Here is a 17,765-nt window from a genome sequence, read left to right on the forward strand (position 1 = left end):
CATGGCAACCCACTGCCACAGGGGCTGCAGCCTATGCCATAGCCGGCGACTCACGGCAGCCCAGCTCCAGGTCGAGCTGCTGTTCAGCATCTCAGCTGTAGAGGGCAGTGTCACTGGCCCTCATATGTGGGATCCGAACCGGGGCCTCTGGCGTCCCAAGCCAGTTCTTAACCATCGCACCACTCGGCCGGCCCTGCTTTTAACTTTTAAAATATTTTTATTTTTGGTGATTTCTCATTGTAAATAAATATAACTTTGGTACCCAATTTGTATTTGTAATTAAAAATTATTTTCCTTAAAGAAGACACTCCCCCACATTGTGTAAATTTCAGGTCCTCCAAAGCCTGGTTTACTTGGTCCCAGTTTGCATGTCCTATTGACCCAAGGACATATCTCCTGTCCCCAAGTGCATGAAAACCCAAAGGATTTTTTTTTTAATTCCAGGGTCTACACCCCCATGTCTAATACACTCCAGGCTTGTGGGGGCATAAATTCATTCACTTACTAATGTGGCTTTGGTTTCCCTCTTCATTTATGGCATCTAGGGATTTCCCGTTCATTCAAGCTCGAATATGCTTTTCTAAAGCACATTTGAAAATACTTTATTCATAGTTTATGTGTTAGGAATAGGAAAGAACACCTGTAACCCGTTTCATCAACTATGTGGCTGTAAGTGAGCCCTTATTTTCCTTTGTAACTTTATTGATGCACGCAAATTATAGGATCCAAATAACTAATGATATGCTTACATAGGCCGTGCAGTTTTTAAAGGTGTTTCATATAGTGTGTCTCACTTGATCCATGAAAGAACCTGTGGACTAGGTAGGTGTGTTAAAGGTGGTATGGTCCCTAACGGATGAAGGAAACAGAGGTTGGAGAGGTGACTTCTCTGAGATCACACAGTTGGAAAGTGGGAGGCGCATGCTCCCCAGGACTGCCAGGCCCTCTCTGCTCCACCATGCCTCTCTCACTCCTTTTCACCTGGATTACTGAAATAATTCAGGGTATTTCCACAAATCCATGATGGCACAGCTCCAGATGAGAACATGTTTTTCAAATTAAGTCTGCCATGGAATGAGGGGAAAGAATGAAAGGAATTCTCCCCTGTGGCATATCCCAGAACTGCCCAGCCAGGTAAACATTCTTTCCTAATAGAAATCTGTTGGGAAAAAATTGTTATCTTTCTGAACATGGGTCAACTGCTGTTGCTAAAATTGGAGCATGATTAGTTACCACTAAGCCCCTCTAAAAAGTGCCATTCCCAAGCAGCTGATGGCAATATGGAAAGAACAGATGGCACTGGAGGCATCTGCTTCTGGCGGAGAGTTGTAAGGGTTGTCATAGTCATTTCTGCTTCAGGTTTGACAATAAAAGTGGAACCAAGGGATCAGTCCCCATCATCCCTCTCAAAGTAGAATTACTGGGAAGGGATTTTTTTTCCCATACTGATAGATTCATTTGGTTAAATCTATTCTAGGATTAAGGTGAATTTCGGAAAGCTATCATTTATTACATTTCAAATTAGAAGGAATGTTATTAGCAAACTAATCCTTATTTCATAGGCATTTGGGTGTTAGAATGTCTTATCTAAACTTGTTTCCTAAGCATGACATTCCTCCATGTGATTAATGTCACAGGCTTATAGCTCAGCTCCAAAGTATTCTTGGCTATTTTGATGACATGAACCCTGGCATTAACCAATTGTGGTTTACACACCATTGCAGTTAAAGGTTCTTCTAAAACAATAGCGTTTCTTTGAGGGATAATCTGTTTTAAGAGCTGGCTTGGGGGGAAAATTAAAAATAGAAACAAACAAGTAAGTACAGCTCTTTACTAAAATGCATGTAAGTCCATCGAAGCTACTTAGTGGTTTCCTGTCAGAGCCACTTTACAAGGCACAAAATAATGGAGAGTCATGAGCCTTTCAGTATGGTTAAGTGCAGACTCAAATGCTTAGAAATAGGCATGTGTTAATTTTAAAATGAAATGGCTATAACTTGCTGTTTCCAAACATTGGATTATTTTGCTCAAATTCTTTCTTCCTTCTTCACTGGTAATGTTTGTCATTGTATAAAGGGCATTTAAAATGAAACAGAAGTAAATTCTTTTATGTCCACAAATCTGACAAAATGTAAGTGTTGCTTGAATGAATTTTTGAACACCCTCTTTAACGAGAAGAGTCTCATATTAAGATTCTGGTGCACAGGCTTTCTGTGTCTGATGCGTCTACAGTGCTAGGTGGTCTAAATCTTTACACTCCCCATAGCAGCATCAATGGACCCTCTCCCCTGGCACTCTCAGGGGCTTCACCAAAGTCTGTCTAATGAGGGGCATTGTATTATAGCAACCCTAAATCATTTGACAGAGAGGATTATGAACTTGGAGCCACTGTGTTGCCAGATAATCAAGGGACCGGAAATCATGGAACTGCATTTCACTGTGATCAAATATTTTTTGTATAACATTGACAATCACACACATTCTTCAATGTTAGTTGTGCCTATAGTTACTAAGGAGCATCTAGCTCTCCAGTGAAACCCCACCTTTCTGGAAGTGAATTCCCACCACAGTCCCTCCTGTAAGTAATTATGGTGGACATCTCTTATAGTTGTCTAACTGGCAACCCCTCCTCTGTGGAACTTTTGGGGAAGATCATGTGACAAGCAGTGAGCCTCTCACTCAGATTCTGGGATGTAATGCAGTGATGAAACAGGTAATCAAGTTATTGTCTGTGGTCACCTGGGATTGCATGCCTATTATGAGAGGAGTGGCACTAGTGAAGAAATAGACATCATCTAAAGGTTTAGACTTGGAGGAGAAGGGCTCCATTCTCTCTAGATGCAATAGACAATGAGACTTTAGGTTATCTTCCATTGTAGAGAGGATGGGCCTCCACTTTGAAATTGTTTTTATGCAAATGAGAGTGTGTGCCAGGAGGAGGGGGACAGCCATACCTACCTCTTGCTTTTCATGTGCCCAGCATTCCTCCGTTGAGTTGCCAGACCCAGTCCTCATGATATGGTGGGATGCCTCTCATACCACCCAACTCTAACTATGAGGCTGAGCTTATGACCAAGTTAGGCCAATCAGAATCTTTTCCCCATATCTTCATTCTTGACCACGGTTACACAGGGCTGGAAGGTGACTGCAGTTGAAGCTTCCAACTACACTACTTATAGAGAAGGCCCATGACCTTCTACTGCTGAGATCTCTTGGACCAGAGCATCTCTGGGTCCTTTATTTCTCAAGCCCCAATGCCCAGTGTTTCCATTTGATTCAGTGAGTGACCCAGAATCCTTCCAAACAACACTGCTGATTCAACCCTCTGCTTAAATGACATGCAGTTTAATAGAAGACATTTATTTACCAGTGATTCTTCTAGCCACCAGGCACTGTGCCAAATTCTTTCAGATATATAACATTTAATTTACTTCTCACAGTTGTGCAAAGGAATGGTACCATCTTCTGGGGCCATAGCAGGTGCTGTCACGGGCCTCACTCACATCTCTCAGTGCTCCAGCTGCTGGTCTCTGCACCTGTGCTGCGGTGCTGGTGTAGAAATAGCCCAGAAGCCCTCTGAACCTGAGTGGAAATAATTCCAAGGTGTGTGTTTTGCCTCATTTCCCAGACTTTCTCCATGGGTTCAGTTTTTATTTCCCACTGGCCTACCAGAACACCCTCTGTACCAACCCCCTTTACTATAGATTATTCTCCCTTCCTCTCTTCCCAACTAAAACACGCTCTCAAATTCTTGTCTCTGGGTCTTCTGGGGAAAACCAGATGAAGCCTGGGGCTGTAATGTTGGATCTATGCGAAGATGTAGCTCAGAATCTGGCATGTATTAGACACTCCGGAAATGTAAACCTACCCAAATTTATAGATGAGGACAGTGAGACAGCAGAGGCAGACATGAGCCAGTGAGTAGGCAGTATATGCAGGCGGGCATTAGAATGTCCTCAGCATGACAACTTGGATGTGTCGCCTGGACCAGGGTTTCTCAACCTGGGCACGGTTGACATTTTGGATTGGATGGTTCCTTGTTGTGGAGGTCTGTCCATTTAGAATATTTAGCAGCATCCCTGGTCTCTACATACTAGATGCCAGCAGCATGCCACCCAGTTGCGACAAGCAAAAACGTCTCCGAATTGCAAAATGTCCCTGGGAGCACAGGCAGATTCCTCCATGTTGAGGACCACTGGCCAAGAGAGCCAGGTTCAGCTGGAAAAAACCCAGTGATAGGTCAGAGGTCTACACTGATAGAAAAAGACAGTCACACACACACACACACACACACACACACACAGAGCTTACTTTTTGATCTTGTATAAATCTTTGATCCAATCTTTCATCTTCTGACTCCAAATCTGGCCCACTTTCCACTAGGCTGGGCTCCCTGAGATCAACTGTTCCATTGCTCCGCTTGTTAGAAAGTTCTTTCCTATTGAGCCCAAATCTGCTTCCCCGGGAGCTTACTTCATCAGTGTGCCCTCCAGGAGGCCTAATCCCCCTTCATGGGACGGCACTTCAACTATGCGAACACAACTCCTGGATCCCCTGCCCTATAGATTGACATCGACTGCGTGCTAAATGCTGCTGTCACACAGGGAACAGTTGTCAGCGAGTTCAAACTTCTAGGCTCTTCTCAGGTCTTTGAGCAGGAATTTCCAAGGGCCTAGATTTTACGTATTTTAGAGCTTCCAGATAATTCTGATGGAGCTCATCTCTAGTCCAACATTTAGAAACCTCGGACCTACTTATCCCAGCTCCAGGCAATGGGGTTCTCATTTACTTCTTAAAGCAGCTACCTAAAAGATGGTTTTTGAAGAAAGTATTAAAAATAAACTCTTAAAATAATAGGATACTCCAAACTAGGTCAAAGAGGTACATGTTACTATCCAGTAAAATAGCTTTATAAAGTTCATACCCAAAAAAGCCTAGAAATTGATACCAGGAAATGTTAGTCAGGCTTACTTCTCCAGATAGGGGGATTAAAGGAGATTTAAATTTTTTTCTTGTCATTTATTTCATTTTAAAGCTCATAGGATGAATGCGTGTGTGTGTGTGTGTGTAAATGTACATACATATATTCACATATGTTGCAATCAGTTTTAAAAGTTATTTACCAAGTTGTAATGATGACTGTATTTTTGCTATTTCTTATAAAGATGATGACACCTGGTGGAAATAAGACAGAATCCTAGAACTGGGCAATTTTGGGAATAAGCAAAGCATTAGAATGACAGATTTGGAAAAGACTCTAAGTCCTTCCTTCGTTTAATGGAGCAGGGAAGGCGCCTGAGTGTCGTGGGACCAGCACATCCGGATGAAGATCCTGAGTTAAAAGAAATGAACATAAAGGGGGGAAAGCGACAGCAGAGAAGAAAATACCAAAGTTGAGTAAGAAAGTAATAATAATAAAATAGGCTCTTATATCTACTCAGGCCGAATCCCTCTTCATTTAGCTCAGTGGTTACACATTGTCCCTCATAAATGTGACTGATTATTTAATAACCATTTGCCGGGGGCTTTAATTTACAATCTTCTATTTTAAGGGTTTCCAGGCTTCCCAAATGAGCACATATGCTTCCTCTTTCCCTCTTAGCTGCCCCTTATTTCAATTAAACGAATGACAACCACTGGCTTTTTTCTTGGAAGAATTTTTCTGATTTCCTATTCACTGCTGTCCCAACTAAATTCTTCTTATGTGACTGTAAGCCTTTGATTCGCATCTCTTATGGATAGACTGTTCTCATGTCTTCCTCGCAAAACTTTTCCCAGCCTCTTATTTCTGGGTGCTAGAATCAGGGTCCAGGACAGAGCCTGTGGCAGGCATGCCTCTTCCTTCAGCAGTGGGAGTTTGGCTAATGAGCACAAAGTTTGCAGGCCCTTAAAACCCCAACTACCCAACCCCCACTTCTTTTTGAAGTGAAATATAAGTCCACATTTCAAACTACATCACAGCAACTGGATACCGGAGGACAGTCTCTGCTCTGCTGGAGTGATTTTCTGGCCCTTTGGAGGGTGATTCTGTTTCATGTTGCAAGGATTGTGTGTGTGTGAGTGAGTGTGTGTGTGTGTGTGTGTGTGNTGCAGCCTAGCCTTCGCCGGTGACTCAGGGCAGCCCAGCTCCAGGTTGAGCTGTTGTTCAGCATCTTAGCTATAGAGGGCAGTGTCACTGGCCCTCATATGTGGGATCCAAACCGGGGCCATCTGGCGTCCCAAGCCAGTTCTTAACCAACGCTCACTCAGCCGGCCCAGAGCTCACAGTCTTGAGCGAGCTCTTAACCAACTGAGCCACTCAGCCGGCCCTAAGACTCATAAATTTCATATACAAGATGTTTGCTAGTTCTCCTAAAACACTGTCAAACATCTAATCCTGATCCCATGGCTTTCCCAGAAGCTCAGACAGTCCCCCTAAATATCCAGAAAAGCATCATACTGCATCTTAGCCAACTCATGAATAGATTTAGAACGTGTATATCAACATGCATATCATCATAGCATTACAAGAATTATTACAAAATAAGCCATATCAGCTCTCCTTGCGGACAAAAATAGGCTGGAATTCTGTAAAGGAAAGCTTACTTTTCATCGAAAAATCTCAACTGATTGTGAACTGCTGCGCAGTAAATTTACCAGGCCTCAGCGTTACTGTGTGTTCATTCTAAGTTAATGTGTCACAAGTTCTTCAAAACTCAGCTGTTGCTGGGGTATCATTTTCCAAAGGGAGTAAATATGAGAAGTTGCAACATACATTCCAAACCCCAAATAATACTACCCCAATACACAAAGCAAAGCCATGTGATCATGACATGAGTGACCCTTTCATTAGAAAATTTCTGCTCCCTCATATGCCAGGGATTGCTCACCAGCCAATCATATGAAGCATCAGCAGCCTGATATACATTATGTAATTTACTCTTCACACTGACCCTGGTATCGTCATTCCCATTTTACAGATGTGAAAACTGAGGTTCGATGGTTCAATGACTTGCTCAAAGTCACCAATCAAGAAGCAGCACCTGAGTGCCACCCTCAATCTAATCCCAAAGTCTTATTAGCAAACAGAATATACAATTCACATTACCTTTTAAAGATCAGGCATGAGGAGATTTCAAGGTGGCTACTTCAGGCTGGGTTTCCAGATGTACAGGAGAAGCATTCATTTACCTCTGGTTAGAAAAGTTCCTGGGGCTCTGGACTCCTCTCTGCCCCGTTGTGAACTTCTCCAGCTCTCCTGTTTTTCCAAAGCTGCTGCTCCTCCCAGGCCAGCTGAAGCCAATGAGGAAGAGGCGCTGACAGCCAGGAGAGGGAGGTGGGGTCAGGCCCAGCTCTGTGGCTATCTGCCAAACCCCTCTGGGCTTTCTTTTGTAAAATAAAAGCATTATACTAGGTAAATGGTTTCCTTTATCTATATCANGAGAGAGAGAGAGAGAGAGAGAGAGAGAGAGAGAGAGAGAGAGAGAGGAAGAGAAAATTTAGAATTGAGAGCAGGGGAGAGAGGGAGAGAGGTAGAAAGAGAGAGAGGAAATGCTAGCAAAGTAATATGTCTGAGTGCAAGTGGGTAATGCTACCCTAAATAACTTGAACTTCCACTGGCTGGCTTTTGTTCATAAAATGCTAATCCTTTCAGGTGCAGATATATATAAAACATGGGGGATTAAAGGGTACACAGAAATCTCAAATCTCTTCTGCTACATAAGGTAAAGATACGTTTAAACTAACAACAGTTCAAAATTATTAAGAGGGTACTAACAAGGGGTCATTTAAAAAACGTCCTAATTCTTTATTAAGTACTAACATATGATATATATCATACGATGCATCGAACTAATAATAATGAACACTAGGCAGATTACTGCAGTTATGTTCTACGTTGTTTTTCAATGTACAGCTGTATAGCTGTTTGAGGAAAAAAGTAATTTCTCATGTCAACTATAATAATGAAGGAGGGAGTCATTTTATTTTACAAGGAATAGTACCACCTGTTATTTGAAAATAATTCTCCTTTGCTTGCATGAAAAATGAAGAAATGTCTTAAATTTAATGTGCAGAATTCCATGGTGCTGGATGGGGGTCCTCCATAGTGTTGTATTGGGTAAGTGCTCCAGCTTCGGAGACAATAATCACAGTACTGTAGGAGTGTGAGTTTTTGCATAGATTGCCTCTCTTAATCCTCACAACCAACCTATGAGGTAGATGTCACCATTATCTGTATTTCCGACAAATTAGTACCTGGCCGAGACAAGATTCAAACACAGCCTCCTCACCACTGCCTGCCTGCCTCACTGGCCTGTGGCCTCATCAAGCCACTGGTCTGCTGTCTTTTGGGGGGAAACTTCCTGGAGTTGTGGGGAAGTTGAAAAGAAGGAGCAAGTAAATATCTTCAAGAGAAAACACTTCTGCGAAGCACTGGCCGGTAGAGCACTCGGCTGGTGGGGGATACATTTTGCGTATTTGATTCTAGAGCCAATGAAAACGTTAAGTTACTTTCACAGCACTCCGTTTGTTTGGAACCCTGCGCACATTAATGCGAGGGACACGCAGCTTCTCCAGGTGTGGGATGGGATTACATTAGCGGCAGGGGCTGGCGCTCTTCCTTGCATATTGTTTGCTCATGGGAGTAAGCTAATGCCTGAATGGCTGGGCTTCTTGTTGATTTCTGGCTCAGCTAGTCACGGTGTGATTGGTGTGGCCAGTTATTATCCGCAGTTGGCTGAAACAATATGATGGGGCAACTCCTGTGTATGAAAAAGAAACTCAAAATGGTAAACACATACAAGAAAAGCCATTTACAGTTTGTAAAAAAGACTATAAAATGTCACTATAAACACTGTAAGTAATTTCAGGGCAAACTAGGTCAGGAAACCCAGGGCTGAAGCAACACGACAGAAGCCGTGCTCTGCCGTAAGGTCAGGAAGGCAGTTTCTGCAGCTGAGCCTCCTCGGTTTGACTCCTGGCTCTGCCACTGGCCAGCTGGGGGGCTCTTGGGCTGCTTTTAAACCTCTCTGTGCCTGAATTTCTCTCATCTGTGAAGAGGCATAATAACCGCATCTACTTTACAGGGTTTGTTGTGAGGGTTAGACAAATCCATCCATGTAAAGCACTAGAATGGTGCTTGGCAACAGTGTAAGTCCGTCCTGCAGCATGTCAGGGGTTATTTTGATGCCCATCAAAGATTCCAACAGCCAGGGCCCCCCTTTTCTGAATCACAGCGTTTTCCTGTGCTCTACTAAACACTTTCGCTATCCTGTTTTTTGCTGCAGCCTTGGGAGGTAGGCAGATATTATCATTCCCTTTCGGCTGATGACGAAATGGCGAAATGGCAAGGGGATTAAGTGAAAGCAAAGTGTCGGAGTGGGGAGCCAAAGCAGGCCCTGGCTCTCAGCCCCCAGCGCTACTATCTTGCAATAAAGTCTCAGATGAAAAGGGAGCAGCCCTGTGTTTGCTCCAAGTCCTGGCTTTTCATCCATGTCATTTACCCATTAATCCATAAGGTGATCCCAGTGGTCATATTGCTGGACCAGATTTTCTTTACTACGATTCAGTTTCAAAAGCTGAATATTCAGAAATATATTTTAGACCCCAGCAATGACCCTGACCCTTCGCTATAATTGCTCTGTTTTTGCCTCTCTTCATGCACAGATTAGGTTTGGTCATGTGTCATGGTCTCACACTACTTTGCTCTGCAAAACCAGGATGGCAGCCCTCTGGGTGGCTGCCTTGCTTGCCCAGGAAACTAAGCTGAAAAGCACATATTCTTTTCGGCTCAACAGATGCTAAGGCGATAAGCTGAACCTTTTAAAGTCTTCTGGGAGATTCAAAAAGCCTGAGGCTGAGCGACTTGGGTCTTGTCCAGTTTTCTCCTCTCCAGCCACTCTGCTTATGGACCTGTGTGTGAGCTCCGAGCAGCAGCCCAAGCGCCTGGTGGAAGGACCGAGCTCTCCAGATGGCTGGTTAGAGGCCAAGGGGGAAGACACTCTCCAGAAAGATGGCTCCAATGGGCCCCCAGGAGGTAACCTCCTTCTTTATCACCTTGGCAACTTCTCAGTGGTTTTCCTGGTGATGGCATTTTCCAGTTTACTTCCGTAACAAGAATTTCCATTTCTTTTAACTCTAGATTTAGAAAAAGTTTTTGAGATGTAATTAACATATGACATTATATTAGTTTCAGGTGTGTACAATGTAATGACTTGATATTTGCATATATTGCAAAGTGATGACTACAATAAGTCTAGTTCACATCCATCTAGATTGCTCATTCAAATGCAGCCCACTGACCTTTCCTACAGCCCTGAGAGCCCCCAGTTGGTGATATGTGGAAGGAAGGGAAGAAGGAACAATCTGGACCATAGCGGGGGTGTGGGGGTGGAGGTGTAGGAGGGAGGCCTGCAGGAGCTGACATGAGTCTCTCTGATGGTCTGGCTGCTCTTAGTAGGTGCTCCACTGATGAAAGCCTTTGAGAAAAGGAGCACAGCCCTGTACCGACTCCTTGTACCAACTGGCCTATACCAACTCCTGAATTTAAGGAATTTTGTGAGCTGGTTAGTAAACACAGCCATTATCGAAATCTAAGTTCTATAAACTTATAATACATTATATAAAAGGCAAAGGTATATGAAAAAACAAGGTAATAAGTACTCAAGACTCATTAAGAATTATTTTACTACATTTGACAATTACCTATGCTCTTGAGGCTCTTGAGTTCAGTGTCTGGTTGGTAGAAACACTCCATGATGGCGTGCTGCTCCACATCTTTTCCCAGTGACATCTCCCTGGTAGTTTAAAATCACCAGGGTGGGAGTGTTTACACCATGGTAATCATCAAACCCTACAAATCAGTGTTTCTTCCTCTTGCCTAAACTGGTGGTCAAACATTTACCGGCCCCTGCAGTCTTGCTCAGCCTTCTTATTGTCTCTGAAACAGAATTTGGAGTTAGCCTACCAGCCCTATGAGAGAAGCTAGGGCCTCTTTGGTCATTCCTAAACATTGGGTTGGTGTTCTTAGATGTCAGTGGCTTCCCATAATAAGAGGTAGGGGAGGGCTGTAGGTCTCCTTCCCTTCCCTACAACTTACCCACAACCCCAAGCAGGGCATGTGACAGGAAAGGACAATGTCTCAAGACTGACTTGGCCACTCTTTATTAGCAAGTTCTGGCGAGCTCAGTGCAGTGCCAGGTCTCTGCAAGCTCACTGTTTTGTTCAGGCCAGAGAATTCTCCTCCAGCGGGGGTGGAACACACTAAATCAGAACCTGTGGTTAGCAGCAGCACTCTGAAGAGCTGTGGACATCCGCCATGCTATTTACAAAGCAGTTGCTTTGCTCAAGCTGCGGTCAAAGGCCATTTCCCAATCTGCCACATACTGATACTCTTTTTTTGTAAAAACAACAAAATGAATTTCTAGAAAAACAAATTGAAAATACAAAGACATGCAAAATATAAGCCCCATTTTGGTTTCTTTTCTTTCTTTCTTCCTCTTTTTCTTCCTTCCTTCCTTCCTTTCCCTTCCTTCCTTTCCCTTCCTTCCTTCCTTCCTTTCTTTCCCTTTCCCTTCCTTCCTTCCTTCCTTCCCCTTCCTTCCTTCCTTTCTCTTTCTTTCATAATTAGATTCAACAGACATGATTAAATTGTTGTAAAAATTCTAAATGCTTACTCCCAAGTTTCTGTACTCTCCTTCCTGTGAATCCGGTACAAATGATTTGCAGACCAGCAGCATAAAAGTGCATGTGGAAATCAGAGAGAGCTGAAATAGCCTATCCTACCTGCCTCTCTGGGGTGGACTCCTGACTTGGTTTCTTCAAAGACCCACCATCTTTCAACTTTATTCACATCCTCCTCCAAGCAGATGCTCTTTTCCTCTTATTTTATATGATATTTGAGAGCTGCTAGAGTGGGTCATGAGTATAAAAAAAGTATTCAAAGAAGTAGTAACTTAATAGCCAGAGCTCATCTGACAACCTCCCCCAGGACTGTGGGGCTGGCTCATCTTTGGGTGACCTGAACGTTTGGAGGAGCAGATGTAGGAAGAATTTAAGAAACACTCTCCAGCCAACATGTTGGAATATTACTTCAAGACCTAAAAATAGTCAGGTCCATGTTTGCCGTGGCCCTCCTTACACAGACAGCTCACTTGTGCTATTTAGCTTTCTCCTGTCATCAAAACAGAGTGTGGGGATGGATCCACACCTTTTCTGTCCCCTCCTAAATACAGAAGAGGACCCAGGGCATCCTTTAGTGTTTCATCATACGATAAAAATGTCACATCTTAATTTCATGTCCCTGTCACCCCACATCATTCCGTTTTGTGCCAGTCTGCAGCCATGGTCAACGACAGCATCAACCCTTCTGTGGAAAGAGTTCTTCCACTTCTTCCCATCTTACCAGTTGTACCAAGTGTATATTTGCACTGGATCAACAAATTATGAAACCTATTTTATTTTCTGCCCCACAGATTTTAACAAGATAGAACCATCTCTTCATAGCCTCCAGAAATTTGTGCCTACAGATTATGCCAGCTACACTCAGGAGAATTACCTGTTTGCAGGCAAGGAGATTGTCATTCAAGAATCGATCGAGAGCTACGGAGCGGTGGTGTGGCCAGCGGTGAGAGAACTGCCATGCTGGGACGGCAGGATTTCTGGGGACAATAACACTTTCTGTGTTACCTTGAAGTTTGCCAAGTGCTTTAGCATTCTGTGCTTCTCCAACTGAGGGTCAGTTGTTGGCCCCCCAGGGGTGTGGGCGGTGTGCGTGGGCTCCACAGATACACAGCATTTCTCCCAGAAGCACTGATTTTCTTCTATGCTATGTTCTGGCAACATATTTTGTTTACATTAATATAAACTTGAATTGTTGAGGAAAAAATTAGGGTTTTAGAGTTTGGACTTTGCAGCACATACCTTAGGGCCACGCCCACACACCCTCAGGGTATTCATTTCCCTTTTACATTGTGGATATTCCAGTAGAAACGTTTAGGAAGCATTACTTCATCTCGAGTTCTCCCTGAACAGCCCCTAGAGGACGGCGCTGAGAAGGGGAAACACTTGGAATTTAGAGCCAGAAAACCTGCCGTTTCCTGGCTGTGTGGTAACTGATGTTCGCTTCACCTCCGTTTGCCTTCATTTCCATATTTAAAGCATGGGTCATGTCCAGTTCCCAACATGGTTGTTAGAGTTCAGTGAGGTGCTACACCTAAGCTCATGTTAGCTGTAATTGTTAATGTAGTATTATTCATCAATATTAATGGATTAGGAAATCATGAAGAAACGTTCATTGATTTGGTAAACTATTCCACCAGGGGCATGGCGCAGAGCCGGGCTGGGGCGGTGGCCTCGGATGCCAGCACTTGTTCTTTGCACTGCAGAGGTTATCAGCCTGTGCTTAGGGGGGCTCCAGGTCAGAACAGCACAATTGTTAGCATGGATGTGAATCCTACAGGGACCTTGTTAAAATGCAGATTCTGATTCAGGTCTGGGGGATGGGGTGGGGGGAACTGTGCCTCTGCATTCCTTAGACACTCCCAGGTGATACAGACCTTGGGGGTCCAGGCACCACGAATACATGTAGTCAGGTTCTATGGCGCTCCCTCCGGGTGATCTGGGGTACTGGTGGCAAGTGAAAGGGGGAGCAGGAGGAGTGGAGAGAAGGGGAGGGACAGACAAGGGGCTCCAGGCTCTTAGAACTCCACCCCTCACCCTTGTCCCAACCAAGGAAGCTCGATTTGTGCCCCTCATGCATGTAAGTATGATTTTCTTCAAATGAAAGCTTTTCTTTGGCTTAACAACAAATTTGAAAATCACCAGACGACTCCACAGCTTCCTATTATATTTGGCAAATAGACAACTATAAACAAGGTATCAGAGATTAGGAATGGAAAAAGAATATCTAGACTATTTCATTCTCAGTAAGGCCTCAGTCCTTCACACACAAAACCCTGGCCTCTCTTGGGACCTCAATTCCCTAAAAGCTGCAAAAGAAGGGTTTATATAAAATGGGAAAACACCCTTGTCTTGTGTGATTTCAAGTGTAGCTTTCTGTGAGAGATCACTTTAGGAGTCTGCTAATAGGGCTAAGAAGGGGTGGGGGAGTGCCTGCAATGTCAAAGGATGTAGCTGTTCCTGAGAAAAGCTTTTTCCCCAGATAGCAACCCAGTGGGGCCAGGCTCTCAGAGGGAGTGGCACTTGAAAAAGGAAGTCTCCAGCCAGCCATCTCTAGAAATTCTCTCAAAGCATAGCCTCCGGATGGTTCCTGGGGACAGTGTCTTCCTAATATTGAAACCCCCACATAGCAAATAATTATCCTTTATATTCTCAAGGGACGCCTGATTACCTACATGAAAAGCAATCTGAAGTTATTCACATATATGTTTTTAAACGTCGCCTTGCCACTCTTCAAAGTGTGGTCCCTGGACCGCCACCTGGCGGCTCGTGAGAAGTGCAGTCCTGGGCCCTCCAACCCGGGTCTGCCGCACGATGTGCATCCTTAGCCAGGCCATGTGTGCTTTGTGTGCACACTGGTTTGGGGAGCGCTGTTCTGATCATCTAAGTGTTTCTTAGAGGAACCACTTAAAAAAACTAAATAACTGCCCAGTTGTCCAGTATGGCAGACAAAGCCCTAAGCCACTGGAGTTTTGACAGATGGGAGAGGCATTGAAGAAGTTTACACAATATTCTTAGAGCAGGTGGAGGCCTGACATGACTCAAGCAGAGCAAGAAGTGGCTGTTCTACAGGCCTCATGTCCCAGATTTGAGGGATGAACCCATCTTCCTATTCCTGGAGATTGATCAGGGGTTGTCTGAAGAGGCAATTTAACAAACCTGTTTCTCTAGCTCCTTTCATGCATATTATAATTTTCATATTCCAGAGGTCTAAATATGGCATTAAACGTACGTTTTGATTCTTATGAACCCTTCAATAAACTGAAACTATTAATAACATGTCTTACAGTATTTAACCTGGGGTGGGGATTGGGGTCGCAACTGCTTTCCAATGTTCTAATGCCTAGGTGACAAATGTGAATATTTTGCAGGCAACGGCTTTGTGTCAGTATTTGGAGAAACATACAGAGGAACTGAGTCTCCAAGATGCCAAAATACTTGAAATTGGTGCTGGGCCAGGTCTTGTTTCCACTGTGGCCAGTATTTTAGGTTTGTTTGTTTATTCCTGATCTGGTTTCAAAAGACCTTGACCGTGGCAACACTGATAAGGAGAGCTTGCTGTGGGACAGCCTAGGTGCTTGTCCATCACCTCACTCACTGACGTCCCGCCACGTGTCATGAGCTAGAGTGAACACTGTTATCCCCAGAGATAAGATAATTGTGTCTTAGAGAGGTTAAAGTCACTTGCTCAGTCAACCACCGACTACCGTGTGATGGATTTGAAATTCTGGAGGTGTTCAAGTGAAGACAGATTTAGGTCCAAAATGCATGTTGGAGGTTCTTGGGCACTGGGCAAAAAGTGGGTGCAAATCTGGCATACTTCTGCCTACACTATTACAGTTCTTTTAAAATCAATCTGGAAATATGGTGATCTATTTTGTGAACCATTATCACTAGCTTTAAAATGCCTAAGAATTAACTGCATGAATTTAGATAAAGGGGAGAGGCACACAAAATGGATCATCCTTTGTAGAAAGGAAACTGGGTACTGATTTCTTCACACAAGAGAAAAACAAAAATTTTAAATACAATTTTAGAAGAAAAAACATTATATATTATATTAAACTGATGCTAAGAACCTTAGTATGTTTAGCTAATTATCCTGAAATCTCCCAATATTGCACCACTGTTTAACTTACAATTTCCTAAAAGACAGGCACATTATTCTATTTCAGTTGTTCTCAACCAAATGTGGTTTTGCTCCACCAAGGACATTTGGCAATGTCTGGAGACAGTTTTGATTGTCGTGACTTGGGGGTGGGGTGGGGTGGGGAGGTGATACTGGCATTGAGGGGATGGAGACTAGAGGTGCAGCCAAACACCTTACAATGCACAGGGCAGGACCGCCCACGAGAAAGAATTATCCAGCTGGAATTATGTCAAATATAACCAGCCTGTATTTCAATAGAACCAAAGTTGAGAAGCCCCATTCTATTTCTTTTGTTTCTTCCCGAGTGTATTATGTCCCCTGTGGCTGCCCAAAAGTTTCCAGGTAATATTATACTTTTTATCTTTCTCTCTTAGGAGCTCAAGTCACAGCAACAGATATGCCTGATGTCCTAGGAAACCTTCAATACAACCTTTTAAAGAACACACTAAACTGTACAACACATCTGCCTGAAGTGAAGGAACTGGTATGGGGAGAAGGCCTGGAACAAAACTTCCCCAAGTCAACGTTTTATTATGATTATGTGCTGGCCTCTGATGTGGTCTACCACCACTACTTCCTGGACAAGCTGCTCACCACCATGGCGTACCTCTGCCAGCCAGGGACGGTGTTACTTTGGGCCAACAAGTTCAGATTCAGCGCTGATTATGAATTTTTAGAAAAATTCAAGCAAGTGTTCAATACAACATTCTTGGCTGAATTTCCAGAGTCAACAGTTAAAATTTTTAAAGGAACACGAAAGTGGGATTAAACAAAATGCCCTTCAAAAGACTAGTGTGTATTTTGAGTAGTATTAGGGATTGCATTGTCAGTAAAACGCTTCTTTTAGATGATTGAGAAGATAGTACATAAAAACGACTTGTATACCTAGAATAAACAGAACTTAATTTTACAGCACCTTTCTAAAATAAACTATTTAACAATAAACTATTTAAGATTACCTGGTTAATCTAAATATCTGTAAAGAATAACATGAAAATGTAAAATGACTTCACTGGCTTTCAAAAGTCTCAATTAAATGTTTAATACATTTCACATGAATAAATTATTAAACAAGTGGATTTCCCCCTTGTTATTTCTACTGTAGAGCACAGCTTTAAACTTACCAGTACACTTTTGTCACATGTTTTTTGAAACTAAGCTTGATAGGGTCTTTATATCTTAATTTGAAGACTCTACTTACATGGATTTTAACTGTAACAAAGGGAGAGGATATTGAGTGATAGAAAACAATTATAGACTTAACAATGACTAAAACTGAAAAATATGGAAACAGTGCTAGAATGAGGAATGGATGCTGTCTTAGGAACTTAAGAGAATTTAGTTTACAAATACTCTCCCTCTGTGCCATCTGCCTAGGACCATTTCAAGTTAGATTTCTGGATTGTTTGTTTGATTAATATTTCCTAGAAAATTAGGAAAGAATGGCATTTTTATTTGTTTTAATTAAGTAAGGCTGCAAAAAAAAATCTAAAACAGGGCCGGCCGAGTGGCTCAGCTGGTTAAGAGCTCTGGTTAAGAGCTCGCTTGGGAGCATCAGCTCTGAGCAGCAGGACTGCAGTTCAGATCCCACATTGAGGGCCAGTGACGCTGCGCACTCTACAGCTAAGATGATGAACTACAGCTCGACCTGGAGCTAGGCTGCCGTGAGTCGCCGGCAATGGCGTAGGCTGCAGCGGGGCTGCTGTAAGCTACCGTGAGCTACGTGAGTGGCTGGCAGCCAGCGTGAGCAGCCAGGAGCCACTGTGAGCGGCCGACCAATGACAGGCGACCGATCTGCCTCATCCAGAAAGAGCACAATGATCATACCCACATGGGCCAGTGAAGCAAAGTCCTCCACAACTAGACTGAAGGACAAAAACAGCAATTTGTCTACCTGTATGTTCCCCTTCCCCAATTCCCCAATGCTGTCCCCTTCCCTCCATTCCCTAATAAAATC

At 43.4% G+C, this 17,765-nt stretch overlaps 1 protein-coding gene across 1 annotated transcript; it reads left to right on the forward strand.

Moving 5' to 3' along the window:
- Positions 1-9,638: 9,638 nt before the first annotated feature.
- Positions 9,639-16,608, forward strand: METTL21C (methyltransferase 21C, AARS1 lysine). The gene is made up of 4 exons (XM_019663861.1): positions 9,639-10,015; positions 12,453-12,604; positions 15,030-15,147; positions 16,183-16,608. The coding sequence occupies exons 1-4, from the start codon at positions 9,886-9,888 to the stop codon at positions 16,575-16,577; spliced, it is 795 nt and encodes a 264-aa protein (XP_019519406.1). The 5' UTR covers positions 9,639-9,885; the 3' UTR covers positions 16,578-16,608.
- The last annotated feature ends 1,157 nt before the right edge of the window (positions 16,609-17,765 follow it).

This window comes from Hipposideros armiger, unplaced genomic scaffold (assembly GCF_001890085.2).
Source record: "Hipposideros armiger isolate ML-2016 unplaced genomic scaffold, ASM189008v1 scaffold_408, whole genome shotgun sequence".
In the NCBI taxonomy this organism is placed as follows: Eukaryota; Metazoa; Chordata; class Mammalia; order Chiroptera; family Hipposideridae; genus Hipposideros; species Hipposideros armiger.

What these genes read in the sequence shown, in the direction of transcription:
- METTL21C (XM_019663861.1), top strand. Translation starts at nt 9,886, where the DNA reads ATGGACCTGTGTGTGAGCTCCGAGCAGCAGCCCAAGCGCCTGGTGGAA. An exon ending in CTCCAATGGGCCCCCAGGAG is followed by an intron (nt 10,016 to 12,452) that starts GTAACCTCCTTC and finishes TCTGCCCCACAG; the next exon opens with ATTTTAACAAGATAGAACCA. An exon ending in CACTGTGGCCAGTATTTTAG is followed by an intron (nt 15,148 to 16,182) that starts GTTTGTTTGTTT and finishes TTTCTCTCTTAG; the next exon opens with GAGCTCAAGTCACAGCAACA.